The sequence below is a fragment of the Epargyreus clarus genome, unplaced genomic scaffold, assembly GCF_041222505.1.
Source record: "Epargyreus clarus isolate Ecla_fem2 unplaced genomic scaffold, WU_Ecla_fem_2.2 ptg000007l, whole genome shotgun sequence".
Lineage (NCBI taxonomy): Eukaryota > Metazoa > Arthropoda > Insecta > Lepidoptera > Hesperiidae > Epargyreus > Epargyreus clarus.
The window spans coordinates 9,283,569-9,300,177 of NW_027332215.1; the positions used below are offsets into that span (position 1 = coordinate 9,283,569).

General features: G+C 35.4%; 1 protein-coding gene across 1 annotated transcript in view; it reads left to right on the forward strand.

Annotated features, from left to right (window-relative positions):
• The first annotated feature begins 461 nt into the window (after positions 1-461).
• rdl1 (GABA-gated chlorine channel alpha subunit) overlaps positions 462-16,609 on the forward strand; it is an 88,791-nt gene continuing 72,643 nt past the window's right edge. The window contains exon 1 of the mRNA XM_073074522.1: positions 462-619. Coding sequence (XP_072930623.1) covers positions 543-619 — 77 coding nt within the window. The 5' untranslated portion in view covers positions 462-542. The remainder of the gene's footprint in view (positions 620-16,609) is intronic.

The window sequence follows — 16,609 nt, forward strand, 5'->3', positions numbered from 1 at the left end:
AAAAAATACATGATTTTTTATTTTTAAAAATTAAAGAGAATATTAACTTTAAAGATTTCAATATTAAAAATTAGGAATAAAACTTTTCATAACTTTTGAAAATTTACTGCAGCGCGCGATAAAGATATTCATCGCTCGCCGCTAGCGTCATCTGGTTGAACGGATGGATAGTTAAACTGCACTAAAGGGCGTGTACTGTTGGCGTCCGAAACTCAGCGCACAGACATCGAGATTTAGGGGCCAGGGTCGCTTGCACCTCCGAAGTTTTAATAGGAGGGGGTTCGCCTTGTAATTAGGAGTTGAGTACGCGTCGCATCGGCCGCGGCGGCATGAGGGTCGATAGCGACAAGCGCTGTCCGGGTCACACGTGCCGATCGATAGTAACTCCCTAGCTCGGTGGGTGGCTTGGTGCTACTGGGAGGAATGGGCCCCTACCAAGCACTGCCAGTCTGCCGCGGTGTTCCGTGCGACATTCACCGTGCAGGCGTGCGGTCGTCAAAATAGGGCAAGTCCCTGTGCCTAATGCGATCGTATTTTACGAAATGTCCGTTCGTCCAAGCAGCTCCCAGCTGCTCCTCGTTCTAGCAGCTACACTTCTACCGCATACAAACCATGTTGCGTAAGTATATAAATATTTTTTCCTTTTTTTATTTTCTTTTTATTTTTTTTTTTTATTTTTTTTTATTTTTTTTTTTTATTTTTTTTTTTGGCTTAAACCAGACAATTAATGCTGAAAAGGCCCCAAGACTCGCGAAAAAATAAATATTAAAAAGTTAAGAATATTTTATAAGGCTCAATTTTTTTTTTATTTCTTAGGCTTAATCTTCATTTTTATTTTGAAACTTTAGTGATGGAACTTTGCATCTAACTTATAATATCTTGCGAATTTATCTTTACTTATTTTCGACACATTAAAGGTTGAATTGTACATATTAAGGAAAATATTCAATTTAAGCAAAACTATTATTTTTTTATTGTTTAATTATTTTTTTTGTTTGCATTGTCCTGGAATTATTTTATACAGTCAAATTATTTTTAAATCTCATACATGTATTGTCATGTTAATAATGATTATTATTTATTAACATATTTTATTAATACTATTAAATTTTGACTAAAACACTCGTGAAGAATATTTTATTCTTAGCGCAGAATCTACCAAACAATACACAGTGTCTTGCGTAAACGTTCTCTTTGCGTAAACGAACTCATCGATTTGGGAAAGATTCAGACAAGTGCTTTCGTCGCTACCAACGATCATTTTTGGTGATAACGTGAATCCTTCGGTATGATACATCGCTCACTATATATATTTTTAAGGACACGGTTAAATATGTTTCGTTCATTTGAAAATAATATAAAGAACAAGAAGATTTTCGATGATAAATTTCTCGAGACGCCTAAGGTGTAGAAAACCAGGATCACGTAATGAATGTACAAGTAGGAAGATCTTTCAACTTTAGTAGGTATTCAGCATTTTTCAAAGGGAGCGATTATCATGAGGCCTTGAATGAATGCCTTGGTATTTTTGCGTCATTTTTCATTCATCTATTGAAGTATATAATATATATTTTATTAAAATTCGTTAAAAAACTCTGCATGAACAAATTTTTAAACCCATTGGATTATATTATTCATAAGATAATCGTAATTTAAAAAATATAGTTCATTATTAAGTTATAAGTAGTGCACACATCTTAGAATCAAACTGGTTATTAGTCAATTTATGCAACGCGGGATTAAAAACGACCTTCACGATGCCCTTTTACACGAACCACTAAAATTAAGTAGAGTCCGTCCAGTGGTCACAATTCATACAACCATAACCTTTATTATTTATCATAAAAACTAGCTCTTAAATAGCTGCAATCGAAAATCGATTAACAAACATAATAGAAAAAGATAAGTGGTAGTACAAAGTAAACTGTTCATTCTTTATTTATGCTATTATTACGAGAAGCCTATTTATACGAGAAGGACACGTGTCGCATGCTAAACTGAAGGCCTTTTAACTGTCTATTATGTTTCATAAATAATAATAGCATGTTATGTTGTCGTTGCATTGAAAAGTATTCTTAGAATTCTTGAAGTAGGCGTTTTTAAACAGAATGAAAAAGACAAAAATAAAGAAATATTAATAATTATAATCTAATCCCAAAGGTATATATGCAAGTATTGACCAAGAAATTTTGTTTATTGTTTAATTTTCTTAAAGATGTAAATAAAGAACATGATAATAATATTTTTTGGGAAATGAGCTGAACGACATCTTCACGTTTAAGTAGTAACTTCTACTACTTAAAGTTGCTAATGACGCCAGGTTTACAAAAGAATGACAAAATGTCTTATTATGCTAGGTGTCTTCCGAGGTCATACGCTAGGTCTCTCTTTATTTTTCATTAACATCACAAAACACTATTTAGCAATTCAAAACGGATAAAGAGAAGAAAAGAAAGTTAGGAAACTTCTTTTTGGAATTGAGTTCAACCATGTCATTTGGGCACCATTTGAAATAGCGAGACTTTTCTTGTCACAACGATACACTGTCGAAGGTTTTAGGATTAATATAATCTATGGATGTATTCCGGAGGCACCATCGCCAAAGCTCTCCCTGCCTAATTCCAGCAATAGTAAGCACTGCTGTGTTCAGATTTAAATGGTAGGAGGAGGTGTAGCAACGCATCTGTTGCCAAAGTTGAAGGAAGCATATCTATCTGGGGTTGATTACTGATATCCATCAGCCACTTACCATCAGGTGGACTCCGTACTAACTGCCTATTTCAATATAATATAAATGAAACTTACCTTACGAGTATGTTTTTTTCGTCATCGTCGTTTACATTGAAGTATTGTTATATTTTTGACGATGTCTGCCAATTTTATGTCTTTGTAATAGCTTATTAGCAATTCATGACGCAATTAATTGACTTACGGTCCCAGCAGACTAGCTTCTGTTAGCATTGGCGAATCGCGTTACTAGCTGCTTTTGGTCGCAGTATCAAAATGCGCGTTTAACAGACTGTATTCATGCTGAATTTCGTTATTGATGCCCATTTGGTGCATCATGCGCGAAAAGTTTCCAAATTCGCAATTGGTACTCAAGCATGTGCAGGGTGTAGCATTTAATTGCTGCAAATAACTTCCAAAACCAACTTCAACGTCGACGAAAAAACATGGGTGTTCTTTAGCCCCTTTAATCCCACCACGTATTTTTTTAATTGCACGTGAAATAATTTGGGGTTTATGTCGTGTAAATAATGCTGTTTTAATCCTTTTGTAAATTTAATGACGGATAATTGAAAATCATCCCAAAATATAATTATTAATAAACACATTCTAGAAAATTAGAAATACAGCCAGTCCACGAATTAATCCTAATACAAACAGCAGTAACCAGACGATAAACAGTGGATAAACCATTAAATCGGATGTTGGTAGTTCCGAGAAATTAAACTGACTGGTGTCTATTTACCCCTCATTCAAGTTCAAAATGAACGTCCATTAACACGTTGATTTATACGCAATTGATTTTCACAATCCGCCCACAATCCGATTGTTTTGAAACATCGTTCTCACGTAGAGCAATTTGCTTTACAAACTTTTTCGAACAAAACCAGCCAGATCAAATTTGTGCGATACGTTCGTTAGCCCCAAAGTTGGTCTGTGGGATGTTGGTACTGCAGCGACTTTTCCCACAGCGGAACTTGTTTAAAAATTTCACGAATTTTATACGTCCGCTGAAAACAAATCACAGTTAAACTGTCTAAGCCGTAAAATCCAAAAGTGTAAATAAAATGTAATCCGGAATTGGACTAACAGGCGCATATATGGACGCGGTAAATATTGAAATAGTTCAGCGGGCTTGTTGGTTTTATTTTTTTTAGAAAATATCAGCTAAATGAAGGTGTGCGATGGCTGCGAAGCTATTTAGGTATTATTTAGACTCGTGTTTTTAGACGCCATCAGAATTGCATATAATCGGAAAGTTTTGTTAGTGTAAGAAAGTTGAAGCGCCGTCAAGTTCACATCTATCAGATTAATTATAATAGTTCCTAAGAACTTAAGTAAATTAAAAGATTGTTTAGTTTCTGTACTAAAACAAACCAAAGATAGTTTAGTTTCTTTAAGAATAACGTGAATTTCCCATACGTGCACTAGAATTAAAAATTTTACTTATTAGTTTAAGGGAGGGAGTTGCAGGAAGAAGGTAACTTTTGAGTGTATATAATGTAATGTAAACTTTCACAATTAAAAAGCAGGTAGAAGATTAATGCCCATTATAATTTTTACTATGTAACCTGCCCAAACATGGTTTCGTTATTATAGATAAGTACTTTAAATGGGCTTTACGTAATAAAATCCATTAAGCCCTAAACATTATTTAAGCAATATTTAAAAAAGAAAAAAGATTTACTCAGACTTATTGAATTAAAATAACTAAGGAACATTTATTATGTAGTACTAATAACTTTTATGCGAAAACAGGTTAGGATAAACAAAAGATCCGACCTGATAACAGGTCAAAAAGAAAAATACAAAAGCTTTACTATGAAAAGCGTAGGCTTTACCATTACCGTTATTTGTGAAAGGCAAAGTAATTCTGTAATTACACGCGCTATGGTCGAAAAATATAGAAAATCTTTTAACATTTTCACATTTCTATTCTACATTATTTTAATTTTTAAAGGACTAGCTATTCTTCTTTTTGCTTCTTTTTGGATCTGCACTGAAATTAGTTTCTTTAGAATTTCTTTCTCTTATCAATTATACATGGGGACCAAATGTAACATTGCGGTTTTTTATAATATAGGAGTAGCGGACGAACATGCAGTCCATCTGATGGTAATTGGCCTGTCGCCCTTGGATATCTGTAATCAACCCCGGATAAGACTAGATTCCTGATGTCGGCCATAGATGCGCCGGTACCCCTCAGGACTAAGCTGGAATGCTTCGGAAAAGTATATCTCCCTTCAAACCAGAACACAACAGCGCTTAACACTGCTGTTATTAGGCAGAAATTAGGCAGAAGGTGTGTAGGATGTGCCGCCGAAGTCGAACTATTCTGGCGGTACCACCGCCACAGTAAAAGATTGCTAGAAACCAGAACGCTAATACTAATTGGATAGCAGTCGTTATATCTTGTTAAAGGCATTATGTACTTGATTGAACAGTGAATCAACACACGCTGGAGCAGTGTGGTGTTGTTGGCCTCTCCTAATTGTAGAGAAAACTGTTGGGCTCTGAAACAGTAAGGGTTGCTACCAATATACGTAATTGTACATGTACATTATTATTACGTTAGGTTACCAAACATAAAATACGGGCGTATACTTAAAAAAAAATGCCAGTAATTATTTCGGTGTGCTAATATTAATTTAAAATAGTTCCTTAACTGGAATTGTGGTAATTTATCAGAGCGTACGTTTAACTGTACCGCGAGCGACCCGTTGATTGCATTCTATAATTAAAACCATTTACCACCTTGGGACCTGGAATCAGTTCATATAATTTTAATCCGTAACCCGTAATTTTTACCCGTAAGTGGAAAATGTTTAACATACATTTTTTAACACAACAAATTACATGTTTTTAGTCCTTCACTAAATTACAAAATTAAATTGAGGTAAATATTATGTTTACCTAAATAAAATATTGCTTAAAAATAACTCTCATCGGAGCAAACTTCGAACTTAAAATTTACTTTAAATTTCCCAAGAAAAAATTGATATGTAGATACACCGGACCAAAGATGCCAGAGCCATGGAAATCATGATGTTCACTTTGATTTTTTCGTCAACCAAGTTCTAGCTGATTTCTCTGTAAAACTTTGATTCGTTGTAACAATTAGGGTTCGAGCTAAGAATCCAACAGATCATAACTTGGACCAAAATCAACACTTTGAGATATGTTTTCAAAGCTCATATACAAAGTGAAACAGTTTATCGACTGAATATTATACATGGGCGAGAAGGGCTTAGGAAGTTGAGCTCATATAATATACACGCGCACTTAACCGTACCGAGCGACCCCACTTGATTGCATTATATAATTAAAACCGTTTAGTACCCAGGGACATAGAGCCAATTTATAATATATTTTGAACCCTTTTTCTATTGTGTCATACAGTCTTTCTAACTTTATTAAAAAAAAGTCAATCTTTAAACTGACGTCGAAAAAGGAGGAAGTACTATAAAAACTGTTAATATATCTCGAGCACATAAAAAGCATGCGCCTATGATTTTACTATCTCATTTTTATATAAGATATATTTTTTTTCGCACGTATGTTGAACTATAATAATAAAAATTGTTCCTTAATTCATATTATATTCGAAATAACAAAAACAACTTTTAAATAATTACATTAGAAACTATACGAAATATATTCGAAAGCTATTTTTGCTATTCGTAGGTATTAAACGTACAATGGGAAAATTAGACTAATATAAAAGCCGATCCTTTGTTCCTGTAAGCGACTTCCGTTGATCCCTGGGAAAACCCGTTAAGCTCTGAATTAAGTCAATACATTTCCCATCCGTGATTTTAGAAGTAAATACTGCTATGAATTATGAATTTAACGAACGTTCATCAATTTGTTTCGTTCAAAGCGAATATGGAAAATGTATTGAAAATGAGAAATGTAAATCGTGTAAATATTTTCTTAATGATAACTTATTTTGCAGGCAGCCTGATGATAAGTCGTCTCTACCTCAACTGGACATCTATAATAAATCCCAACAGAACAAGGGTTCTAATTGTAGCCAACCACGAATGCGTTGTAACCGCGTAGACATGAATGTCGCTTTAAGTCAGCCGACATTCACACACTTCCACTAAAGGCAAGAATTGAACCCTAAAAATAGGTGGAGCAGTGACACCACCCCGATTGAAATAATTCAACCAACTGAACCAACAAAATTAAATTACTAACCTACTAAAAAACACGCTTTTTTAACTACAGTATAAATTTTCTGAACTTGCATTACAGAATAATGTTTTTCTATGCACAAATTTTGTCTCCAAAATGGCAGTATTGTAATAGGATTAAAACTTATGTTTCACCACGCTCGTAGTTTAAGTGACATAGCTGGCCATTTATGATGTTAAATGGGCGACAAAACCGTTTTACTAAACTTGCTATAGCTTGATAAGCTATAGCGAAACACGTACACTTAAGTCCACACTAGATACTAGTGTGGACTTAAGTGTACGTGTTTTGCGCTACACGAGACTAATTGAGAAAATTCATTAGTCTAGTCTAGAGTAAAGTTGTTAGGTCAAAGCGATGGCACATTAGCTAATAGGGCTAGCATGTTAGTGAAGTTTTCAAGACACTTAACCAAGTGGACACTTAATAGAGTGAACAAAATAAATAATCGGCTGTCTAAGTCTGTCTATAGACCTTAAAATATATGTGTTTATGTTTTGTAGGCTTTTGGGGTTATGCTTTATGGACTTAAAATTAACTTTCAAGCATAGTTTTTTTTATTAAACTGCTATTGAACCGTGAAGATGTTTAAGACAATTAAAGGGTTGTTATTTTTGATATGAAAATGTTGTGTTGCTTATTAAGAACAGTGACAGGCAGGGGAACTTTCTGATAGGCTTAGGTATGCCACAATCGCTAGACGAGTCTTTACGAGTCTATCATGCAACATTTGGTTGTCCTGTTAGGTGATCAGACTAAGGTGAATTTTTGTGAAAATTTCGTAATACCGTTGTGTAACTCATTAATTACTGTTTCGAGAAAAAGTGTTTAGCTATAACGTTCATAGTACCAGTGTCATCCTTAAGAACGCGCGAATCACTATTAGAACCTAAAGAGAGATAATACTTACAAATTTTCTCCGCGACGAATAGTTTTCCTGATAGAACGTGAAAAGTATTTGCACCCTTTTTCAAGCCGACTTTCAGCCGGCGAGGGAGTATAGTTACGACCTCACAGACTTGAATTTAGTTTGACATAGGGGTAGTGTTTGATATTATATTAATAATTTAAAGGGATAGTGTTTAATATTTAGCAAAAATATTATTTGTTTATTACTTTCTATTGTATCAAAATATTGAAATACACCTTCTTACGTTTAATTATTACGAAGCATTGTTCAATGAAACAAAATTTAAAATATCGTAACAAAAGTAAAAACATAATTATGTATACGAGAAAATATTTTAAAATTATTGAAGTAAAAATGTTTGTGAAAATTAGAAATAATAATATAATTTATAGATCAACATGACATAATTCGTAATCAAAAACAGTGTCTTGATATAACATTATAACAATAAAATTAAGCTACTATACATTTTAACACAAATTTAATAAAATCTTTAGAAAACCACGACCTACACTATTCGTATTGAGTCCGCTTCCGATACGCTTCGGAGTTCGTTCGGCCAAAGTTTTCAGTGCACGTTGTTCGAAGCGCGGGAAATGCACCGACCAATGAGGGGAGCCGTATAAGGCAAGCGCACTCCACACTAGTGCACGTGGCATGGAGCATCGAACGCTACGGTTGTTTATAAACAAGCATCCGAACTGTTATTCTTATATCGACCGCTTTATATAGGGCACGTTTCAATAAGTCAAGTTTATAGAGCACGCTAGCGCTCTCGTCCGGCGTCGTTTGGCGTTGCATTTTGTACTTTTGACTGTTAGCTTCGTCTGATGGAATTACGTTAGAGAAATATTAATGTTTTAGATGTATTGAGATGCGTTAATGGAAGCGTACGGTTATAAAAAAATCTGAAATGTTAATTCTGTGAATGCTTTTAAAGCGCATTTTTAATGAGTTGCCCCGACTTTTCCATTATAAAGTTCCAACAATGCACTCGACTTTATTTTATACTTGAGTATTGTTACAACTTGTGCATTTCATGTTTTTTTACTCATGAATGAACGTGTCAAGCTAAAAAATGCAATGTAACCAAAAACGCTTTCGTAGACGCTTTCTTTTCTAGTTACTAAGACTTCCTGTGTCGTAGGTGCCACGAACACACAACACACTTACTCAAACACACAAATATATTGAAGAAAAGAAGTATAAATTAATCACGTAGATATCTGGCCGGAAATCATACCCAGTTGAGTTTTGACGTATAATTCAATGCCGGGGTACTGCCATGACCCATAATAGGTTCAACACACTCCGAGCGCCGTGCTTCTCGCTTCTCTTACCTCGTTCCCGGTCTGGCACATCCCACGATGCAAATGCTTTTAGCAGAACTTTCAACGTGTTTATTTAACTAGGTTTGCATGTTTTATAAGCTAAGCGGGATTTTATGAGCTTACACGCCGGACGGGAGTGTACATATTAAAGAGAATTGGATTTATAGTTTTATTGGCTTTCGTTACTTCTTATTTGATAATACTAAGTGCAGAGGCGCTGCCGCTTTAGCAGTTTGCATTAAAGCTGCAATTTAAGCGTGGTTCGTGGTTATTTTCTTTAGAGGTTTAAAGTAACACGAGTGTAGTCTAGTTTATGATAAGTGGTCGTTGTCGCCAATAAACTCAAGTAAATGTATAAATTAGAAAGTTATCACCTGAAGCATATGCCAGATATGTTTTTATTCCTAAGGAGAAACGGTTTAGTGTAAATGCGATATTATTTATTATTTATCTGTATTCTGTATTATCAGTGTATGCATAATGTAGGATGGAACACTTGTATTGATCATACATAATAATTAATACTAAGTACCAGATACCAATGTTGGATGCTTATTTGCTACTTCTGTGATATATTCTTACTAGGAAAATATTTTTAACGAGTTTTAAGCGGTTTTTCGTTTTAGTTTAGATTTAAATATGAAGATTCTGTGATAGAGAAGTATAAATAATTACCTACTGTAATGATACATGATACAATTTATCTAAATTGATAAATGTGTTCTTTAAGAATTTCACAAGTATTTTTTTCTGTTTTTAATTGAGTATAAATTCTTTAAATAACTCTTATTATTTTTCATTTTCCTAATTCCTAAACTTTTTCTTACAAGAATTATAATGCACTTCTTTCAAGATTTTGTTTATAAACTTTTATTGGTTTAGTTTTTAAATAATGTTCCATCATTCGCACGAAACAGTCAGATTCGTTGTACGAACAGCTTGGGGAACCCGTTTTACCGACACAATTTAAACCGCCCGTCGACGTCATGAGAAACGAAAGAGACAGAAGATAGCGCTGTTTCATTAGATAGCGCTATCCTACTTGTCCCGGATCGGGTAGCTTCCCTCATCCTCCTAACCACCCCCTAAATTGTATGCCCGTCCTTCGTTATTCGTAAATATTTGTTCTACGTATCACATATGCTTAACAAAGAGGTGTATTTTCTCGCGTTCCATTCATTCTGTTGTCGTGTTATTTATATAACATTTCTTTGTTTTGACAATGGAAGTGAGCTTTCATTTCGTTTATAATTGGTGTAGACATAATTTGTGATGCTAACTAAATATAGCGGAACATATTATGTCTAATATTGAGTACTTCACTTTTACAGGCTGAAGTATTAATTTTGGGATCTTAAAAGGTTTTCTCAAATGAATTTCCTATTATTTTCTTTATTTTTTCAATAAGTAATAACCGTTATAATTACCAACTAATAATGTTGCTACCAACATTAATTTCCTGCATTATTAGTGTCATGAGCACACAAGGACATCATATACATATACAATTATACATATGTCGTCGTATCATTAAGCCTAAGATAATAATAACATAGTATTTTAATCGTTTTTATCGTAACGCGCTCCAATAATTCGTTCGGAGGAAGGCCAAATATATCGTCATCGATACAGGAAATTATGTAATAGTATTTCTGGTGTGTAGCCAAAACTAAGTTGGATGTATGTGACGCACACAATGTACAACGCCTACATTTCGCCTGATATATTACTTGGTTTATTTACGTGGGCATCATTATGCTAATACTAGTAAAATACAAATTACAGGAAATTTTATGTCAGTAAATCTGTGCAAGATATTTGGACGTAACTCTAACGACACAATATTCTAAATTGTATAATATAACACAAAGTGATAACTTGCTAAGACATCTGTACTTTTTTTTTTCGGAGGGTAGGTGTCATTAAGTGAACACAAGTTTTTTTGAGGTCTTAACATTTTAATACAATAAAAATAAGTTAACTTACAATTTAATGTCCTTGATATATCTGTGACATCCTCCCTACCAGCCAGCACTAATTCCACATTAAATCTCACTGTTACGTCAAACTCACTGCAAAATACACAGAACTATGGACTCTCTACAAGGCTCACTAACGGCCATGTCAGAACTATTCACATGCAAAATGGACGAGTTCCAAAAGCAGCTGCAGCAAAGTTCCACCACACCATCCACAACAGCTCTTGCAACTGACTTTGCTTCTTTTCGACTCTTTGTGCTGTCTGCGTTGGACACCGTGCAGAAGCAAATCGAATTTGTTGCTCGGCAACTGGAACGCATGGATATGCGAAGCCGGCGCAAGATGGTACTCCTACACGGTGTACCGGAAGAAAAGGGAGAGGCTGAAACCACCATCGTGACGAATCTTCTCACCAGCAAGCTGAAGGTTCCTGATTTTTCTTCAAACAGTATAAGCAGGCGTCACCGCTTGGGACGTCCCTCAGAAAGCAGACCTAGACCCTTGCTAGTGAAGTTCAGGGAGGTCTCGATGAGGGACAAAGTCTGGTTTGCCAAAAGTAAACTGAAAGGCACAGGCTTTACACAATCGGAGTTCCTCACGAAGAGTCGCCACACTGTTTTCATGCGGGCTAGGCAGATCTTCGGCATCACCAAGTACTGGACCCGTGATGGTGTTGTCCATGTGCTGGCTCCAGATGACTCACACCACCAGGTGGAAAGCTTGGCGGAGCTAGATGCTATTCCCAGTAAGCCAGCGGCATCTTCATCGTCCGTGCAGCCTGCTCCAAGCGCGAGCAGACCCGACGGCAGGGATACTACTCGCACCAAGCGAATACAAAAGAATAAGTAAATGTCGCTAGCTTGTAAGTTATTTTATGTACTCCTTTTATACTATGTTCTTTTGGCTTCTTTTTTACGCTTAATCTCTGTTGTGGTCTGTCTGTAGCGTTTTGGTGTTTTCATGTTTGTTTTGAGTCACTATAGCTGTATTTATGTTTATAAGTTAAATACGATAGACTTGGCGGTATTCATTTATAATTGCTGTTTACCCTATTATTTGATTGTCTTTCTTATTTTTAATATAAGTAACAGTTATTTACAGCACTCACTGACAATCACGTCAAAGTCAAATTACAATAAAGTTGACATTTGACAAACTTCATAGTGCATAGACAATCACCTTGTGTTACCAGACTATGTTTCGGTAAGACAAGTTAGTCATACGACAAAGTTACTGATTATTGTTTAAAGTAACAATGCATATCTTTTTCTTTTAAATTGTTTAAATAATCTCGTATTGCTGTAGTGATTTTTATAATTAATTTTATTTTGTTTAGTTTCATTTTTCTGTTAATTTTTAGTTCTTGTCTTTTTTATTTTTCTTGTTACGCCTTGTGTCTGTGTTATTTCGGTGTATCATTTTATTTCTTCCAACATGCTGGCGGGTAGGAGTTAAAGTCACTAGTTTATATATATATATATATATATATATATATATAATATATATATTTATACTTAGTTTATGTAATTTATATTCTTGGTTAAATACCGGTTTATATATTGAATTACCATAATATGCAATTTGATGATAGTAACGAGCACAATTTATCCTTCTCTTCAGCCACAGTTGGATTGAGTAGTAATGACAGTTTTGAAAGTATCCCTCCTTTAAACGTAACTCTAGATTCCTATTTCTCAGATGTACTGAAAAATTTTAACATTGTCCATATAAATGCACAGAGCATTCCCGCACATTACCCCGATTTGTTGTCATCATTCGATAGCACACATATTCATGCTATTCTCATTTCGGAATCGTGGCTTAAGCCATGTCTCCCTTCTACGGCATATTCTCTTCCTGGATTTCACCTAATCCGCAACGATCGCACTGTTCGGGGCGGTGGGGGAGTTGCAATCTATCTTCGTTCCCATATTCCCTTTTCGATTATAAGCATATCTCCGCAGGACACTTCCGGGAACGAATCTGAACATCTCTTTCTGGAAATTCATCTCTCTAATGCCAAACTACTTCTCGGCGTTTTCTACAGCCCGTCTCTTACCGTCGATTACTTTTCCTGCCTAGACAAACTGCTTGAAGATCATTGTCCACTTTTTGACCATACAATTATTATGGGTGATTTTAATACTTGTCTACTCAAGCAGGATGTCAGATCACACAAACTACAGTCCGTAGTTAATGCGGCTAATCTTAATATATTGCCACTAAGTGCAACAAACTTTTTTCCAAATTGTGACCCATCTCTGCTCTATTTAATTATCGTATCATCACTGGATCATGTTGCAAAATATGGCCAGTGTGCTGCTGAAGGTTTTTCATATCACGACCTTCTCTATATGTCTTACAAAATTCGTCCTCCTAAAGCTAAGTCAAAGATTCTCCTTCAGCGTAATTTCAGTGGAATGGATGTTGCAAAGCTTCGACATGATGCTGCTAATATTGATTGGGGAGTCATTGAGAGTGTAAGCACTGTTGACGAACAGGTACACTCTTTAACTCCTTGCTAGTACAACTTTATGACTTGCACGCCCCTGTTCGCCCAGTCCGCATACGACATCCACCAGCTCCTTGGCTCACAGACGACTTGAGGGCTTTAATAAATAAGAAAAATTCTGCCAAATCGAGGTACAAGATAGATTCCAGCGAAAGTAATCTTGAGCGGTACAAATCCGCAAGAAATCGGTGCAATATGATGTGTAGAGATCTACAACGACGCCATATCCATAAGTCTGTTCAAAATGAAGACCCTAGTAGGGTCTGGAAATTTTTAAAAACTTTAGGAATTGGGAAAACACCAAAAAAATCTCTCCCACACAATCTCGACCTAAACGATTTAAATCGTCACTTTTTGAAAATGATCATTCCTCTCCTTGACATACTTCTCCCTTCCATTACGTCCATTCTAAATAATTCCGTCCGTAAAAACTCCTTCCCTTCGACCTGGAAAGATGCCCACGTCATCCCTTTACCCAAAAAGTCCAATCCCTCTGACCTTGGCGATTTTAGACCCATATCTATACTTCCTTTCCTATCTAAAGTCCTTGAGCGCCTTATCCATCAACAGCTTAGCTCTTTTCTCTCCGCTAATGCCCTACTTAATCCTTTACAATCCGGTTTCCGTCCAGGTCATAGCACGGCTACTGCATTGCTAAAAATCACTGATGACATACGCATGGTGATGGAAAATCAACAGCTGACAGTGTTGTGGCTGTTAGATTTCAGCAATGCGTTCAACGCTGTTGATTTCGATATCCTCTTGGGGGTCTTGCGTTCTCTCTACATATCTCCGACGGCTATTGACTGGTTTCATAGTTACTTGTACGGACGCCGGCAGCGGGTTCAAATTGATGACAAATTTTCCTACTGGTTGAATACTGTCGCCGGTGTACCACAAGGTGGCGTGTTGTCTCCTCTCCTATTTACTATTTTCATAAATTCTATTAGTCTTCATCTCACTTCTCTCTGCCATCTATATGCAGATGATTTGCAAATCTACAATCATGCGTGCCTAAACAACTTACCCAACGCCATCAAGATTGCAAATGCTGATCTGGATTGCATCTCGACCTGGAGCAAAGCCTTTGGCTTAAAATTGAATGCTACTAAGTCTCAGGCAATCATTGTAGGGAGTTCACGTCTGACCTCTAGGATTGATTGGCACAACTTACCACCAATTGTATTGGATGATGTGCATATTCCTTATAGTAATAAGGTAAAGAATTTGGGTATCTACATGGACCAACACCTTTCATGGATACCTCAGATCTCAGAGGTCAGTAGGAAACTCTTTGCTGCAGTGAGCTTACTACGAAGGCTAAAAAATGTTTTACCCATTCCAACTAAAATTACGCTTGCACAGTCTCTCTTGCTACCAATACTTGACTATGCTGATGTGTGTTATCCGGACATTACCGAGGAGCAATTAAATAAGCTTGAGCGTCTCCAAAACTTATGTATACGGTTCATATTTGGCCTAAGAAAGTATGACCATGTTTCAGAATATCGTGCTAAACTCAAGTGGCTCCCAATTCGCCTTCGCCGGAATGCTCACATTCTATCTCTTCTCTATTGCTTACTATTTAATCCAACTGCCCCTCCTTACCTTAAACAACGCTTCCAGTTTTTCCACTTGTCCCATGACCGATCCCTGCGCTCCTCAGAAAATCTTGCTCTCTATACTCCTTCTCACTCAACTTCCTTTTACAAAAAATCCTTCACTGTATCCGCTATCCGTCTTTGGAACTCCCTCCCTGTTTCTATTCGTTACTCCCAATCCTTATACTCCTTCAAAAATCTTGTCAAATCTCATTACCTTAAACTCTAACTGTTTTTCCTTCCTAAATTTGTGCTCTTGCTTTCAATCTTTTTAAACTGTGTTATCTTTGTTTTTAATTTTAATCTATAGTTTCTTCCCCTTTCGTTTATTATTTGTTTATAATTATATATAAATATTTATATTAAGTATGTTTATTAATTTATTATGGTTATCTTAAATTTACACTTGATTTTATGTATTAAGTAGTATTTAAATTAAAATTTATTTGCACCCTACCTATTCTTTTAATTCATCCCCTCTTTTACTCCTCACCCTAAGGTTGCCTGGAAGAAATCGCTGTGTTAGCGATAAGGCCGCCTTTTGTATCGTCCTAAATTGTATGTTTTTATTTTTGTTTACTATATTGGGTACAATAAAGAATATTATTATTATTATTATTATTACTTTTTATTAGGCTCACTTAGGTTAGAAATGACGGCGACACAACCATATTATTAGGTTATATATTTTTGTACCATATAAGATAATACGATATTGTCATTCACATCAAGAAATCATATAAGCATCGGATTTATATCCATTTTTTTTTATTTTGTAATTGTTCAAATATCTACGATAACCAACTTCTATTTTAAGGAAACTGTATAAGCAATATATTGGAAATATAAAGTTAAACATCAATTTAAGGTTGTTGTATTTTGCGACTTTTCAATTAATTTCAACGTCACTACGATGGTATACTACTCGTATCTAAGGGTACCTAAGATAATTTAGTTTTCGCTCAAAACCAGGAAGCGACACCATTAACCCTAACGAGGTTATATGCTAGACACCCGTCAATACCGTGCAAGTATTTAATTTCCGATGACGTCAACTTGTCAGTGTTCTACCGGTTTTATAACATTAAATTTCTTGTCATGTATTTTGGTCCTGTTAGTAAAATTTATAGCGCAAGCCTTAAGGCTTAATGGAGTTTCTCTTGTTATTGCCAACTCGACCGGGCAACGTTAAATAACATAGTATAATTATGCTTTAAGTTCTATAGTACTATATGTTATTAATATAGCTCTACATAATATAAGGGTTACAGTTAGACATTTTAGACTGTTTAGAAAAAATAGTGTGGGAATACAGCATGCAAGGTCTGCGAATTCATAAAAATACAAA